Raw genomic sequence first — 17,222 nt, forward strand, 5'->3', positions numbered from 1 at the left:
ATGTGTGGCCATGTAACTAGCTTTGCCCATAAAATGTGAGTATAAGTGCTATGTGTCACCTCCAGATGGAGATTTTAAGAGCCAGTGTGTATTTTTCCTCTCTTCTCTGTGGCAAGGTTACTCTGTCTTGCAAAGTTCAAAATGGCGGCTGCTTTATTAGCCTCAGCTCCTACCTGACTACAATCCACACACCATACCTCCAACCACACTCGCTAGCTGGCAATGCACACATAGTGGGATGGTGAAATAAATTTTAGTTGTTTATAACACTCAGGTCTCAAGGTCTTGTTACGAAAGCAGAGCCTGGCCTATCTTGGCTGAAACAAAGATTTGTGTTAGAAACAGGGTGCTGCCATAATAAAAACCCTAAAATGAGAGACATAGGTTAGGGACTGGGTGGTAGGTAGCAAGATGAGTGTTATCAGAGGCTAGTAGGATGTGATGCTGGTCAAGCAGAGACAAACAGAGAATTGCGACCTGTGACCATTTAAGAGACAGATAATGAGTTAATAAGATTGCGGCTCTAGAAGCTAGAAAAGTGACTAGGAAACAGAATTGTTGAAGAGTATGTTTTTGATAAGGTAGAAAAAAAAAGAGAGATGAGCTTTAGCAGAGAATAAGGGTGTCAGGCTGGGTGCTGGGGCTCATGCCAGTAATTCCAGCACTTTGGGAGGCCAAGGTGGGTGAATTACTTGAGGTCAGGAGTTTGAGACCAGCCTGACCAGCATGGCAAAACCCCCATCTCTACTAAAAATACACAAATTAGCTGGGCATGGTGGCGCACGCCTGTAATCCCAGCTACTTGGGAGGCTGAGGCAGGAGGATTGCTTGAACCCAGGAGGAGGAAGTTGTAGTGAGCTGAGATTGGGCTGCTGCACTCCAGCTTGGAAGATAGAGTGAGACTCCATCTTAACAAAAAAAAAAAGAAGAGAATAGAATAAGGTAATCAGCCCTTATGTAGGCAGGAATGAAAGAATAGAGATAATCTAGAAATTGAGGAACTTGAGGCAACTTCTCATCCTCACCAGTAACAAATAACCCTGAGAACTTGTTTATCTGGGTGATGGGATTATTACGGTTTGGTCTGGTGACCAAACTGAATCGGCATGTCGTATCACACCCACTCTTTGAGGATTAAGTTGGCATGCAGTATAGCCTTTTAGTGGGACAAAATTGCTGTGGGGGATAAGACTAAAGGTGTGGCTCTCCCACCAACCGAATTACAGCCTCAAGACCTCTGCAATTAAGTTGAGAAAGAGGGCTATGTCTCAAGACAGAACCATGGATGTAGCTTTTAGCACATGGAGAGGATTCAAACAGAGAAGAAGGTAACCAGGTTTTTAAGAAAGGTCTACTAACCAAAAATGTATAAGCCTATATTTAAAAAGTTTGCAACTGTTCAAATCTTCTAATGGTCATAGAGTCCCAGCTACCTAGACACAAGACTGAGAGCATTCTTTCCTTTTCTTTTCATTGTCCTCCTCCATCACACATGAGGGGACATTGAGAATAGGCTTTCCATGAGGGCTGAGTCAGTTCCTTTGCAGCTTCCTGCTTTTGCTTTGCCTCCTTCACGTACCAGAAGAGTAGCACCGTTGAAAATCCCTGATTTCACCCCAGTCTTATTCTATACATTGGACTCTAAGGTCCAGACAAGCCACCTACTGGCACTGGTTGTGAGACTGGGACTTAGAGCACCTGACTCACAATCTGGTCCACCGTAGCCCTCATCACGGCTCTGGTCAAGTCTTCCTCTTTCTTGGGCCTCACTGCTCACCCTCTGAGTCTCTCTACCATCTTACACTGCCTCCTTCCCACTCTCCCTGCCTCTAATCAACTGTGGGGTCTCATTGGATTTGGTCATGGTTGATCTTGGAATGAGTGTCTTTTGGAAGTTGATAATGTACCTGCAGTTTTCCATGTTTTGAGATGTGTTAAAATAAAGACTATAGGAGGCCATTGTTTTGAACGAAGCTCTGAACTAAGCTCCAACAAACCAAACTAAAAACCATTGTGGAGTCACCCATGATAATGTTTCACCTCATCAAACCTAAACTAAGTTGTTTTCTGATCCTCTTAGAGATTAGGAGAGAGGTAAAAGCCAATTTCCCAAAAAGACCTGTTCCAATCTTTAACAGGCGTGATAATGAAGTTCCTCTGCTTTAATCCTTACACACACACAAAAAGGCAGCAGTAACCTGATATTAATCAGTTATTTTTCTGTTGTTCTATCTCCCTCTCCCACCTTATAAGAAAAGTATCTTAAAAATGACTACCATGTTCGTTGATGTTTGCTTGGCTTTCTTCAGCCCTTCTCTGTCTATAAAGTCAGTCTTCTCGGAACACTTCCATATTTTATGGAATGAAGTGTTGCCCAATTCTAGAATCATCAATAAAGCCAATTGAGATATTTAAGCTAATTTATCGTCATTTTGTCTTTTGACAGGTGAAACTTACGGGATTACTTTGATGTCTTCTTTGCCATGCAGGATGTAGTCAATGACCTTGTAAAAATTAATTTCCTGGCAAAAGAAAGAAAAATTATAGTTTTTTTTTTTTTTTTAGACAGAGTTTTGCTCTTGTCGCCCAGGCTGGAGTGCAATGGCATGATCTCAGCTCACTGCAACCTCCGCCTGCTGGGTTCAGGTGATTCTTCTGCCTCAGCCTCCCGAGTAAATAGGACTACAGGCATGCACCACCATGCCTGGATAATATTTGTATTTTTAGCAGAGACAGGGTTCGAACTCCTGACCGCATGATCTGCCCACCTCAGCCTCCCAAAGTGCTGGGATTACGGGTGTGAGCCACCACGCCCGGCCAAAAAATTATACCTTTAAGAGTCAATTAGAAGTTCAACAGGAGTATGTCCCTAAAACAGACTTTGTTATTTTACTGTCGTATGCCCCGTGGTTTTTGTTGTTTTAATAAATTAATGTTTTTATTGATATATAGTAGTTGTACATATTTTGCCCCATGGTTTTCAGGAATCACCAAGCCTGGCCATAAACTCCCTCCAAGGATGTGCCTGGGCTGTCTTCTGGCACTCCCTGTCCTCTGCTGACTCTCAGGATTCAGCGTGCTCCACCTTGGAGCCAGCTCTCAGTGGCCAGGCAGAGGGCTGGGATCTGAGGCTGGGAAGAGGGATAGGAAATTCTCTAAGAGGATCTGGAGGTTGAGTGGGTGCAAGTTGATCACTCAATTGGGACATTTTTGTCATACCCAGATAAAAGAGAGTTGAGAAGCCAGGGGGCAAAAAAGTACTCAGGACACATAGCATTGTTCCCAGAATGTAACTCTCTGCATGCCTGGCTGCTTACACTACCTGCTGTAACTCGAAAACCAGTTTTATCTGATAGTTGCTGAAACAACCTGCTGCAACTCTAATTTTACCCACTGCCGTTACTCATCAGTCAAAACTTGCCAGCTCCCTAGACCCTTACTGGTGTCAATGAACTTTCTCAGAGAGCAACATGTAATATTTCTCTTTTTTCTTTTAGACACAGGGTCTTGCTCTGTCACCCAGGTTGGAGTGCAGTGGCGCAGTCATGGGGGTGCTCACTGTAGCCGCGAATTCCTGGGCTCATGTGATCCTCCTGCCTTGGCTTCCCAAAGCACTGGGATGACAGGCATGAGCCACCATGCCCGACCTCATTTCTCTTTTTTATAAAACCTTCACTTTCTCTCTGTTCTTTGGACATACCGAAGACTACTTAGTCTGTGTGTATGCCCTACATTGCAAGTCTTCCTTTGCCTGAAAACATTAAATTTAGAGATTCATCTCTGCATTTTAATTTTGACTTTAATAAGTGCAAGAAGAAAGAGATAAAGACGGCTGCCAGAATCTAGGGAGATGGGAAAGTGGTCAGGAGGTTCCCATCCCATTTAAAATCACAGCCAATCAGCCATCCTTCCTGCAGGGTGCAACTCTATGGTCATGGCCCCATTTCTCCTTCATGCCTACCACTCAGCTGTTCTCTTTGCTGTGTCGTCACTTCAGACCTACCTTCTCAATCATGCTTCATGCCTCCAAACTAACTCTCTGCCTCTTCCATCCCTCCTACCTCCTTGCATTGTTAAAATTCCTATTCTCTTAAAGTAGAGCTCTTCAATTACATTACTCTCTAGCATACAATTGGATGTTGGCATGTGGCTCCATTCCCCTAGCTCTCTAGGGGAAATTCTATTACCTTTTTCTTAGGTCCTCTGTATGCCCAAGTGTGATGAGCAACTATTTCACAAATGAGAAAGCTGAGACACAGACAGAGGAAGGGACTCACTTGTAGCAAGACAGTGAACCAAAATCAGAACCTGGGTCCTTAATTCCCAGCTCAGTGCTTTTCCTCTATGTCACCTAAGGTTAACAGCTTAGGTGTCTGCATCACTGTCACCTTGAACAGGGTTGCTCAGGGTGTAATCCGTGGACAAGTGCCAGTCTGCGAACTCTTTACTATTCCAGGAGAAGATAAAAACAGAGACTGAGAGTCATTTAGGAAGTTTTGTAATAATTTGACTGAGTTAGATGAGGTCTGTTTAATTGAATAAAAGGGGAAGGGGCATATATATGTATGTATATATATTTTGTGTGTGTGTGTGTGTGTGATGGAGTCTTGCTCTGTCACCCAGGCTGGAGCACAAGCGCAGTGGCATGATCCAAGGTTTATATTTTGTCTGTCTTTACACAATTTTGTTTTTCTAGGAATATATTTTGTCATATTTTTAAAAGTAGCAATCAAAACATATTGGAGGCATGACTCACTCTCTTGAGTACGCCTGCACTCCCCTTTCTTGAGTGTGTTTTTCACACACACGTACACAAAAAAAAAAAATTGGAAATTTTTTTTAAAAGAAAAACCAAACTGTTACTTTACTACAGGTATTTTGAGAAGTACCTCCCTAGAGATTTCAATGCAGATACCTGGGCTCCACCCCAAGCCTTCTGACTCAGAACCTCCACAAAGAGAAATTCGTGAATCAGTTAAAGATGTCTGAAGGTCTGTTTGGTTGACAGGCAATCGGCAATGGTCACCTTCCAACTCATAGGGGAGAGGCTCTGCTGCTCAAAGCCTAGCACTGGCGGCAGCTGCACTGCCTGAATACTTCCAGGAGGCAAGCTCTGGAAACAAAAGACAGAAGCTGAAACCGCTACAATGGCATAGGCTATTCCCAGGGGTAGTGAGCTCCCTAAAATAGGAAGCATCCAAGGGGAGACTAGATGAACCCTGAAACACGATAAATAGAATGGAGCTGAGGCTAGACCTAGAGTGAGGATTCCTGTTCTAGTTTCGGTCCTACTATGTGTGTTCTCTGGGCCTCAGTTTCTCTGGCTGTAAAATTAGATAGGTGGTATGTGTTTGTTGCTGCTGTTAAGTAGCAGCTCTCTCTCCCCCAAGCAAAGGAGGGAAACTAATCATATAAATCTGTCTTAATGGAATCAGGGCCCGGTATATAGATAGAGGCCCTGCAGCTTTGTTCTCTCTTACTCCCTTTCCTGCCCTCTTCCTTTTCCATTAACCCCTGGTCAAGGCAACTACTATGGAACTCTAAGGTTCTAAGGACAATGGGGGAAAAAGAAAATTGTATTAGATAATCCATACCCTCCCAGCTATGATTTTTAAGGTTATGATTAGTTAGCAATATCTCTTAAAGATCAAAACGGACATATTCTTTGACCCACATGTGGTAATGGATCCTAGAGATACACTCCCAAATGTGGGTAAAAGCATTATTTGCCCCATCCAGGGGTCTTAGCTAGACTGCTTTAAAAAGTCTGGAGAGGATGTGAGGTCTCTTATTAGGAGAGTAGTTGTACAGTGGATACCACATGTTTCCAGAGTGAGATTGCTGTGCCTGTGCTGATAGGGAAAGATGACAAAATATTCAGTTAAGTAAAAAGAGCAAGGCACAAAATAGAATCATAACTTTAGTGCAGAGTGGTGGTGGCAGAATATGTATACTTCTCCGTGATTATCTGGATATACATAAACATTCCTGCCAAGAGAGTTTGCTAACAGCAGCTGCTTCACGGAGGCTGACCAGGAGGAAAGGGGCGTTTGATTTCTTGCGGAGTGAACTTTTCACTGTGCTCATATATTACTTTTTCAACATACAAACAAATTTTCTTTTTTTATATTTTTTACTTTGCTTTATTTTATTTATTACTTTTTTTGAGACAGGATCTCATTCTGTCACCCAGGCTGCAGGGCAGTGGCACAATCTTGGCTCACTGGAGCCTCAGTTTCCCAGGCTTAAGCAATCCTCCTATCTCAGCCTCCTAAGTAGCTGGTAATACAGGCACACGTCACCATGCCCGGCTACTCTTTTTTTTTTTTTTTTAGTTAGAGACAAAGTCTCACTTTGTTGTCTAGGCTGGTCTTGAACTCCTGGCCTTAAGTGATCCTTCTGCCTCAGCCTCCCAAAGTTCTGGGATTATAGGCATGAACCACTGCACTTGGCAAAACAAACTTTCTTAAAAATATTTTTAGGCCGGGCGCGGTGGTTCAAGCCTGTAATCCCAGCACTTTGGGAGGCCGAGGCGGGTGGATCACGAGGTCAGGAGATCGAGACCATCCTGGCTAACATGATGAAACCCCGTCTCTGCTAAAAAATACAAAAAACTAGCCAGGTGAGGTGGCGGGCGCCTGTAGTCACAGCTACTCGCGAGGCTGAGGCAGGAGAATGGCGTAAACTCAGGAGGCGGAGACTTCAGTGATCTGAGATCCAGCCACTGCACTCCAGCCTGGGTGACAGAGTGAGACTCTGTCTAAAAAAAATAAATAAATAAATAAATAAATACAATTTTAAATAGTCAAGTTGTACCTTATAAGCAGTTCTAGAAAGCAAAGATGGCAGCATTATATCCTAGGAGATAAGTTTCTGCCTGGGAGAGGGAGAAGGCAGAGTTCTAGGATCTTACTGACATTTTTGTCTTGCCCTAGGGCCACCTGTCCTTGGGCCTGTGCTGCCCACTCCACTCCCGGCAGGCTCAGGGCTTCCTGGGCCTGGCTGCTGTCCTACCCAGGGTTTCCCATGAGAGTCTTTAGAAAGGTTAGAAATGGACATTTTAAGGCTGGGCACAGTGGCTCATGCCGGTAATCCCAAAACTTTGGGAGGCAGAGGCGGGCAGATCACTTGAGGTCAGGAGTCTGAGACCAGCCTGGCCAACATGGTGTAACCTCATCTCCACTAAAAATACAAAAATTAGCCAGGCACGATGGTGGGGCGCCTGCAATCCCAGCTACTCGGGAATCTGAGGCAGGAGAGCTGCTTGAGCCCAGGAGGCGGAGGTTGCAGTGAGCTGAGATCATGCCACTGCATTGCAGCTTGGGCAACAGAGTGAGAGTCCATCTCAAAAAAAGAAATGGACATTTTTTTGGAATCCCACAGGAGAATCCATTTTCTTTCCCAAAAGTAACAAAAAGATCAGTGTACTTTGGGTAACTAGGCTTTTTCCACACACTGTAGCTCAGTCAAAGTCTTTAAAGCCATATTCATGTACAAATTCACCAGCCTCTGGAAAGTCAAAACTGAGCCATCAAAAGTACCTTTGTTTCCTTCTACCTGAGCAGCTGACACAAGGGGCTTTGAAAGAGCCACAAATACCCATGGAAATATACCACTTTTTAAAAGACTGCCATTTTTTTCCCCATGAAGTCTATTTAGCCTGTATAACTTTTAAATACTTAAAACATACACACACTATTTTATTTTTAAAAGGAGATGAAGCAAGATGTAGCTGACATTGTGAGGCTTTGACCTAAGATTTGGGAACATTAATTGGTTGGAATCCAGACAAAAGTTGTATTTCCAAGTGAATGTGGCAGATGAAGTGTGAGAGGGATGTTAGAAGGCAGAGGGAATGTTAAAGGGCCTAATTTAGGCCGGGTGCGGTGGCTCATGCTTGTAATCCCAGCACTTTGGGAGCCCAAGACAGGAGGATCACTTGAGGCCAGGAGCTCAAGACCAGCCTGGGCAATATAGCAAGACCTCATCTCTATAAAAAATAAAAATAAAAACAAAATAAAATGCTGCGATTGGATGAGACTAGAGATCAGAATCTTAAATGCCTAGAGAGGTCTGATTTAAAAAAAAAATGAAATCAGGGCACAGACGTAAATAAAAGAGAGTGGTGGGGGCTGGGCGCGGTGGCTCACACCTGTAATCTCAGCACTTTGGGAGGACGAGGTGGGTGATCACTTGAGGTCAGGAGTTCAAGACCAACCTGGCCAACGGGCAAAACCCTGTCTCTACTAAAAATACAAAAATTAGCAAGGTATGGTGGCAGGTGCCTGTAATCCCAGCTACTCGGGAGGCTGAGGCAGGAGAATCACTTGAACCGGGAGGCAGAGGTTGCAGTTAGCCAAGATCGTGCCGTTGCACTCCAGCCTGGGTGACAAGAGCAAAACTCTGTCTCAAAAAGAGAGAGTGGTGGGGATTGTGGCAAACTAGAGAGTTCAGGCAAAATCCCAAGGAGGTAGCTGCTACTAGCCCCAATCAAATTTGCCCTGCTGGATTGTGGGTCCAGTTTTGATTAATCATCCACCTTTTCAAAAGAAACTGAGAATTCAGATATTTATGGGAAAGACTTTGATTTTTAAGGGTTAGCCGCCAATTTCCCAGCACTTTGGGAAGCCAAGAAAGGAGGATCACTTGAGCACTAGGAGGTCAAGACCAGACTAGGCAACATACCAAGACCCTATCTGAGAGAAAAAGAGAGAGAGAGAGAGAGAGAGAGAGGGGGGGGGGGGGGGGAAGAGAGGAAGGAAGGAAGGAAGGAAGGAAGGAAGGAAAAAAGAAAGAAAATAGAAAAAAATGTAAAAACCTATGTAGCCAAGCAAGTATATCTATCAGCTGGATTTGGCTTTCTGGCTACCAATTTGTACATTATAGACTAGAAATGAGGGTTTTCTAAGCTCATATTGTCTATAACTCTAAATTCCTGCAAGGTGAAGCCTTGAGTAGGTTGCTTGACCTTTATGGGTTTCTTTCCACAGCTGTGGAATGAGTATGTTGGTCCCTGCTTGGTCTACCCCACAAGGTTACTGTGAAACTCCAATAAGATATTAAACACTTTGCTTCTTGTTAGTATAGTGCTTAGAAAGAAAGAAAGAAAAAGGAAGGAAAGAAGGAAGGAAGGAAGGAAGGAAAGAAGGAAGGAAGGAGGAAGGAAGGAAGGAGGAAGGAAGGAGGAAAGAAGGAAGGAGGAAGGAGGAAGGAAGGAAGGAAGAAGGAGGAAGGAGGAAGGAGGAAGGAAGGAAGGAGGAAGGAATGAAGGAAAGGAAGGAAGGAGGAAGGAGGAAGGAAGGAAGGAAGGAAGGAAGGAAGAAGGAAGGAGGAAGGAAGGAGGAGGAAGGAAGGAAGGAAGGAAGAAGGAAGGAAGGAAGGGAGGGAGGGAGGGAGGAAGGAAGGAAGGAAGGAAGGAAGGAAGGAAGGAAGGAAGGAAGGAAGGAAGGAAGGAAGGAAGGCCACTTTGTACATGTTAGGGATGTTAGGGCATGACAATTAGGAGGAATTATTGCTGTTTTTCACTTTTTTTCTCTCTGTTGTTTTATTTTACTTTTAGCACCTGTCTGCTATTGAACATGAGGGATTATTCTAACTTCAAGGGAGACAACCCAACACAAAGACAAATACCTATATGCTAAAAAAACTTCTTCAACAGGGTTTACTGTGCCTTGCATTGGAAATATATTAAACATCAGATCATACTGAAAAGGCCAGAGAGAACGTACTCTTCCATCTGGAGTCCTGGGACCAGAGTAAGGTGGAACTTCACCCATCAGAACCGGCCACACATCAAAAAATTCCTAGGAATGAAAAAAACAATAATTACATGTTTTGAAAAGAGATCAAGGAAAGGAGATTAAGAAGTCCCACCTATATGAGTCAGCTAACACTGAAATTTAGAAAGTGAGAAGAACTCAGTGAAACCTAAACTTGAAAAGGCAGTAAGACTCACTACAGTTGGAAAATAGTCACATTTGCCCTTCAAAATATTGATGAACTGGGCCTGCCTAGTCATTAGCCAAAAACATGGGAGCTGAACTGGGGCACCGTCAGTGTTATTGGACATGAGAGGGAAAGTAGGGTCTTTATGGCTAAGAAATTTACCTTAAGACCATACTAATATGTGCTGAAAGGTTTAGCTAAAACAATGTCCCAAGCAGTATCATTTATAGTGGTGAAAAATTAGAGACCATCTAAGTGCCCAACAAGATAAGACTTATTAAATCAATTATGGTACATCTATTAACAATGATGTTACAGATGTGTGTGTACTGATTGAAAAGATGATACACTGATGATGATACACTAATGAGTGAAAAACGTGAGAGGCCAAAAAGAATATATCATGTGACCCTAATGTTCAGTTACATATAGAAAATGTTGTGAATACATTTACACAAATTATTATTATTGTTATTATTTTGGAGACAGGATCTCACTCTGTTGCCTAGGCTGGAGTGCAGTGGCTCCATCTCAGCTCACTGCAACCTCCACCTCCCGGGTTCAAGCGATTCTACTGGCTCAGCCTCCCAAGTAGCTGGGATTACAGGTGTGTGCCACCACATCTGGCTAATTTTTGTATTTTTAGTAGAGATGGGGTTTCACCATGTTGGCCAAGATGGTCTCGAACTCCAGACCTCAGGTGATCCGCCTGCCTCTGCCTCCCAAAGTGCTGGGATTACAGCCATCAGCCACCATGCCTGGCCCACAACAAAGTATTAACAAGTGATTTTTCTCTGAGTGATTGGAGTCAGACTATAATTTATTTAGAAATTTTTCATAATAAACTTTATTGCTTTTGTAATCAGGAAAAAATTTTTCACAAATAAGAAAGAAAAAAATGATGCCAAATATGGACAATAGACCTATATCTGGGATCCAATAAGAAAGGCTGACACCTGTAAGATAAGTGATTGCTAAAGCAACATACACAAGTGCCTTAGCCTGAGGCTATCTCTGTTTTTCCAGTTTCTCTGTAATAATTTGAGTTCCTACAAAACAACCTGCAACCTCAGTAGACAAACAAACCAAAACCCAACTTAGGAATATATTATTGTAACAAATGGTGGAGTTTCAACAAATCACAGGCAGCCCAAATGATCAGACCATGCCTAAAAAAGGCAAATGCCCTATTGTACCTAATCATATTATTTCTATACTTTGCTTCCATGTTCAGCTATTAAAGCTCACTGGCCATGCCATGCAGCAGAGCTCTTTGAACCTCTTCTGGTTTTGAGGGTTGCCCAATTCATGAGTTGTTCTTTGCTCAAATAAACTCTGTTGAATTTTTTTGTCTAAAAGTGTCCAAGGCCAGGCATGGTGGCTCACACCTATAATCCTGGCACTTTGCCAGGCGGAGGCTGGTGGATCACTTGAGCCCAGGAGCTTGACATCAGCCTGAGCAACATGGCAAAACCCCGTCTCTACCAAAAATACAAAAATTAGCTGTGCGTGGTGGTGTGTGCCTGTAATCCCAGCTTCTCAGGAGGCTGAGGTAGGAGAATCACTTGAACCCGGGACGGGGAGGTTGCAGTGAGCTGAGATTGTGCCACTGCACTGAAGCCTGGGTGACAGAGTGAGACCCTGTCTCAAATAAATACATTACGTAATGTAATGTAACGTAACATAACATAACATAAATAAAAGTGGCCAAGACACAGGCAGAAGGAAGAGGAAAATGAGCCAGAAAAGGAGCTGCACAGTCATGCAGCCTCAGGAGAGGCCAACTGAGAACCACATGGGCTCTTCCCCACTACTTCCTCATGGCTTCCTTTGAACACAGAGCAGCAAAGCTTGTGCAGGGTCAAGTCTGGGAGAGGAGCTCCTATCCTCCAGTGCCTTTTCTGTTCATTCATCTGTTACTATCCAGGGATAAACCTTGATCTGTTAGCACTGGGTTACTATGGGTAGGATGCCAAGCCCTCCTCCTTTCTCTCATTTGAACATGTTTGCCATGGTTTGTTTATTCTAATATCATCCAGAGAAGCAGAAGGGAAGCCACATGAAATGCAGAGTCCATGTTTTTGTCCTTCTCCCCAGTTGAGCTCTTTTTCTAGACTACCAACAACAGGAAGAAATTTAATTCTAGGTGAAAATTTAGAAAACAATTTTAATTCTGGCAAAAATACAACCAGGCCCTACCTGAGCCCCACAACCTGCTGACTGCTAGTTATACACAGGTGAATAAGGCACAGTTTGTATCCTGGAAGAACTGATTGTCTCATGAAGAAGATAATGAATAGTGAGGTAAATGAGGCAAGAACCAAAATAGTGCTGGAAGGAGAGGATAAATGCTAGAGGAGCCCAGAAGTAGAATAAATATATTGGCCTGACACCTCATGTGGGCCAAACACTGAGTGGATCCAAGGAGAAGATTGTCCCAAGGAGAAGAGAAGTTGTCACACAAGGGGTTATACGGTGAGTTGGACGTATCTATGACTTCTCCCTTCTTCCTTCCATCCCTTCCTCCCTCTGCACTTTCTTCCTTTCTTTCTTAACAGGTTAATTGATATATAGTTCCCACATCATCTGATAATTTGCCCATTTAAAGTGCACAAATCAACAGCTTTAATGACTTTTTTCATAATGCCAATAGCTAGGGGCAGGTTCTTTAGGCTGGAGTGCAGTGGCCGGATCTCAGCTCACTGCAAGCTCCGCCTCCCGGGTTTACGCCATTCTCCTGCCTCAACCTCCCGAGTAGCTGGGACTACAAGCATCTACCACCTCGCCCGGCTAGTTTTTTGTGTTTTTTAGTAGAGACAGGGTTTCACCGTGTTAGCCAGGATGGAGGGACAGGTTCTTAGAGTGTAGGCGGCCTAGATCACTTATTTTTATTTTTATTCATTCTTGCTATCATCATCTCACACTTTTTCTTTTCTTTTCCTTTTTCTTTTTTTTTTTTGGAGACAGGGTCTTGTTCTGTCCTGTCACCTAAGCTGGAGGGCAATGGTGCAAGCCTGGTTCACTGTAGCTTCAACCTTCTGAACTCAAGCAATTCTCCTTCCTCAGCCTCCCAAGTAGCTACAACTACAGGCATGTGCCACTAGACCCAGCTAATTTTTGAAATTTTTTGTAGAGACAGGGTCTCACTACGTTGCCCAGGCTGCTCTTGAAAGCCTGAGCTCAATCGATCCTCCTGACTCAGGCTTTCAAAGTGTGGGGAGTACACGTGTGAGGCACTGTGCCCAGCCTCATAGGCCACTTCTAATTACAAAATTGTTTAATATTTTGAGGATGACGAAGTTCGATACTCTCTTTTTTTTTGTTTTTTTGTTTTGTTTTGAGATGAGATCTCACTATGTTGCCAGGCTGGTCTCGAACTCTTAGGCTTAAACAATCTTCCTGCCTCAGACTCCCAAATAGCTGGGACTACAGGTATGTATCACCTCCCCCAGCTCAGAGTATTTTTGCTTAAAAGGAATTTTTTCCGTTTGAGAGGCAGGCAGTTTAAAATAAATAGAGAACAGATCACTATAGCACACAGTGGCGTAACCCTGAGACCAAATCCTGCTGCAAACTGTGAATGGTAACTTCAAAATGGAGTCTTTTGAATTCAATTACACAAAAATCGTTTTTTAAAAACATTTAAAAAATCTTGCTTTTTTTCTGTTTTTTATTTTTTAGGCTAGTCAAGTGAAGCAGTGGGAGTGGAGAAGGAACAAAGAAATCTGTAACTGGTTGTGATTAATTAGGTGCAAACACCACTCAGACCAGCCAGAAATTATTTTAATCAAAAAGTAATCATTCATTTGTATGAATCCATTCATTTGCCACTTCCTGAAGGAGAAACAAATGGCATGTTGTTGGGCTTAGCAATATTTGGCAAGATATTTATGAATCAAGAGTATGCCAAAATCAGATGAGTCTGGCCATGGTGGCTTATGCCTATAATCCCAACATTTTGGGAGGCCAAGGTGGGAGGATGGCTTGAGCCCAGGAGTTTGAGACCAGCCTGGGCAACATAGTGAGACCCTGTCTCTAGATTTTTTTTTTTAATCAGATAAATGGTTTCACTAGAATCAGAGGTTCCCTAAAACCAATATATGGCCCAACAGTACAGAATCACTTAAGGAGCTACAGGCTGGGTTTGGTGGCTCACACCTGTAATCCCAGCACTTTGGGAGGCCAAGGCCGGTGGACTACCTGAGGTCTGGAGCTCAAGACCAGCCTGGCCAACATGGTGAAACCCTGTTTCTAGCAAAAGTACAAATATTAGCTGGGCGTGGTGGCACGTGCCTGTAGTCCCAACTACTTGGGAGGCTGAGGCAGAATAATGGCTTGAACCCAGGAGGCAGAGGTTGCAGTGAGCCGAGATCGCGCCACTACACTCCAGCATGGGTGACAGAGCAAGACTCCATTTCAAAAAAAAAAAAAAATCAAGAAGCAAACAAACAAACAAAACCCCAGAAAAGTAGAACCCATGTATATGAACATCTGGTATCTGATGATGCGATTTATCAAAATGATGGTACTTTAAAATGGTATACTTCCTCAGCCAGGCACAATGGCTCATGCCTGTAATCCCAGTGCTTTGGGAGGCCGAGATGAGTGGATCGCTTGAGGTCAGGAGTTCAAAACCAGCCTGGCCAACAAAGTGATATCCTGTGTCTACTAAAAAATACAAAAATTAGTTAGGCATGGTGGCACGTGCCTGTAATCCCAGCTACTTGGGAGGCTGAAGCAGGAGAATCACTTGAACCTGGGAGGCAGAAGTTGCAGTGAGCCGAGATCTCGCCATTGCACTCCAGCCTTGGTGACAGAGCAAGATTCCGGTTTTTGTTTTTTGTTTTTTTCTTAAAGTATATATTTTCTCACTCCTTCTTTTTTTTTTTTTTTTAATAGATGGGATCTCACCCTGTCACCCAGCACGCTGGAGTGCAATGGTATGATCATGGCTCATTGCAGCCTTGAACTCCTGGGCTGAAGCCATCCTCCCACTTCTGAGTAGCTGGGACAGGTGCATGCCCCTGTACCCGGCCTCTCCCTATTCTTAAGAGCTTGTTTGAATGTTCTAGCAGAATAGCATGGCTACTTGTATACTCTTACCCAAGAACAACCCTCCTCTGTTGGGGAAGGTCACCGTCTTTGACTGAGTGCAAAGACAGGAACACGCATGGAGCAGTGAGAAAGGAAAGGAACACCCATCTAGCCAGCCAGATCAGCCAAATCAACACTGGCAATCAGTGGTGTCACCGATGTCACAGCCGGATCTCCCTCACAGCCCACACTACTCTTTAAGTGGAAAAATACAGGGAAAAACACAAAATTTACTCCATCTCACACCATACACATACCTAACTTAAAAATCAATGAAAGATTAAACTATAATAAAACTATAAAAATACTAAGAGATAATAGAAGAGATTATTTCAGATTATCTTTAATGTTGGGGGTAGGAAAGTCTTTCCTAAATAAAACTCAAAACTCAGAAGCTATAAAGAGAAAATTTGAATTTTCTGTCTGATGAAAGATGTTATAAGCAAAGTTAAAATATAATTCACGGACAGGGAAAAATGTTTGCAGTATACATGACAGATACATAATCCCTATCATATATAAAGCACTCCCACAAATTAATAAGAAATAGATTATTCAATTTTTTTTCTTTTTTTTTTTTTGAGATGGAGTTTCGCTCTAGTTGCCCAGGCTGGAATGCAATGGTGCAACCTCGGCTCACAGCAGACTCTGCCTCCCGGGTTCAAGCGATTCTCCTGCCTCAGCCTCCTGAGTAGCTGGGATTACAAGCATGTGCCACCATGCCCAGCTAATTTTGTATTTTTAGCGGAGACAGGATTTCTCCATGTTGATCAGGCTGGTTTCGAACTCCCGACCTCAGGTGATCCACCTGGTTACAAGAGCGAAACTCTGTCTCCAAAAAAAAAAAAAGAGAGAGAGAGAGAGAGAATGAAAGCACCGAGTGGGAGAATACAGCCATGCGTCACTTATGACAGGGATATGCTCCGGGAAATATGTGTGTCGTTGGGCAATTTTGTCATTGTGTGAACATCGTAGAGTGCACTTGCATTACCCCAGATTGTATAGCCTATTACACACCCAAACATAGCTAAACATAAAAGATACAGTAAAAATAAGCTATAAAAGTTTAAAAATCATACATCTATACAGGGCATTTAGCATGAATGGAACCTGTGGGACTGGAAGTTGCTCTGAGTGAGTCAGTGAGTGAGTGGTGAGTGAATATGAAGGCCTAGGTCATTACTGTGCGCTACTATAGACTTTATAAACACTGTACACTTAGGCTACACTAAATGTGTTTTTAAAATTTCTTTCTTCAATAGTAAATTAACCTTAGCTTACAGTAATTTTTAATTAATTAAGTAATTATTTTAGAGATAAGATCTTGCTCATCATAGGTCACTGCAGATTCGGACTCCAGGCCTCAAGCGATTCTTCTACCTCAGCCTCTTGAGTAGCTGGGATTGCAGGTATGAGCCACCAAGCCTGGCTTGTAACTTTTTTACTTTATAAATTTTTAAATTTTTCTTTATAAAATTTTTTATTTTTAAAAACTTTTTTGACTCTTTTGTAATAACACTTAGCTTAATACACAAACACATTATACAGCTGTACAAAAATATTTTCTTTTTAAAAAAATTATCTCAAATTCTGTTATTCTTTTTTCTTTTTTTATGTCTTTGGTGCTTGAATCAGAACAAAAATATTTGCTTTATATCTTTATTCTACAAGCTTTTTTTCTCTTAAATTTTTTTTTCTTTTACTTTCTAAACTTTTTTGTTAAAAACTAAGACACAAGCACACACATTAGCCTAGGCCTACACAGGGTCAGGATTATCAATATCATCATCTTCCACCTCTATACTTTGTCCCCCTAGAAAGTGGGACAAAGGTTTTCAGGGGCAAAAACAAGTACAGAGCTCTTATCTCCTGTGATAACAATGCTTTCTTCCGGAATATCTCCCGAAGGACCTGCCTGAGGCTGTTTTACAGTTAACTTTTTTCTTTTTTAATAAGTAGAACGAGTCAACTCTAAAATAATGGAAAAAAAGGTGTAGTATAATAAATATGTAATCCAGTAACATAGTTTTCTATTATCAAGCATTATGTACTACAACTTATAATTGTGTGTGCTATATATATATATATATATTTGTGTGTGTGTGTGCGTGCGTGTGATGAAGTCTCACTCTGTCACCCAAACTGGTGTACAGTGGCACGATCTTGGCTCACTGCAACCTCCG

General features: G+C 42.7%; 1 protein-coding gene across 2 annotated transcripts in view; it reads right to left on the reverse strand.

Moving 5' to 3' along the window:
- PDE6A (phosphodiesterase 6A) overlaps nt 1-17,222 on the reverse strand; it is an 85,819-nt gene that overhangs the window by 55,172 nt on the left and 13,425 nt on the right. For both annotated transcript variants that reach the window (XM_033180551.1, XM_033180553.1), the window contains 2 exons: nt 9,729-9,803; nt 2,458-2,522 (listed from right to left, as the gene is read on the reverse strand). In XM_033180551.1, coding sequence (XP_033036442.1) covers nt 2,458-2,522; nt 9,729-9,803 — 140 coding nt within the window. The remainder of the gene's footprint in view (nt 1-2,457; nt 2,523-9,728; nt 9,804-17,222) is intronic.

Source organism: Trachypithecus francoisi, unplaced genomic scaffold, assembly GCF_009764315.1.
Source record: "Trachypithecus francoisi isolate TF-2019V2 unplaced genomic scaffold, Tfra_2.0 Lachesis_group2, whole genome shotgun sequence".
Lineage (NCBI taxonomy): Eukaryota > Metazoa > Chordata > Mammalia > Primates > Cercopithecidae > Trachypithecus > Trachypithecus francoisi.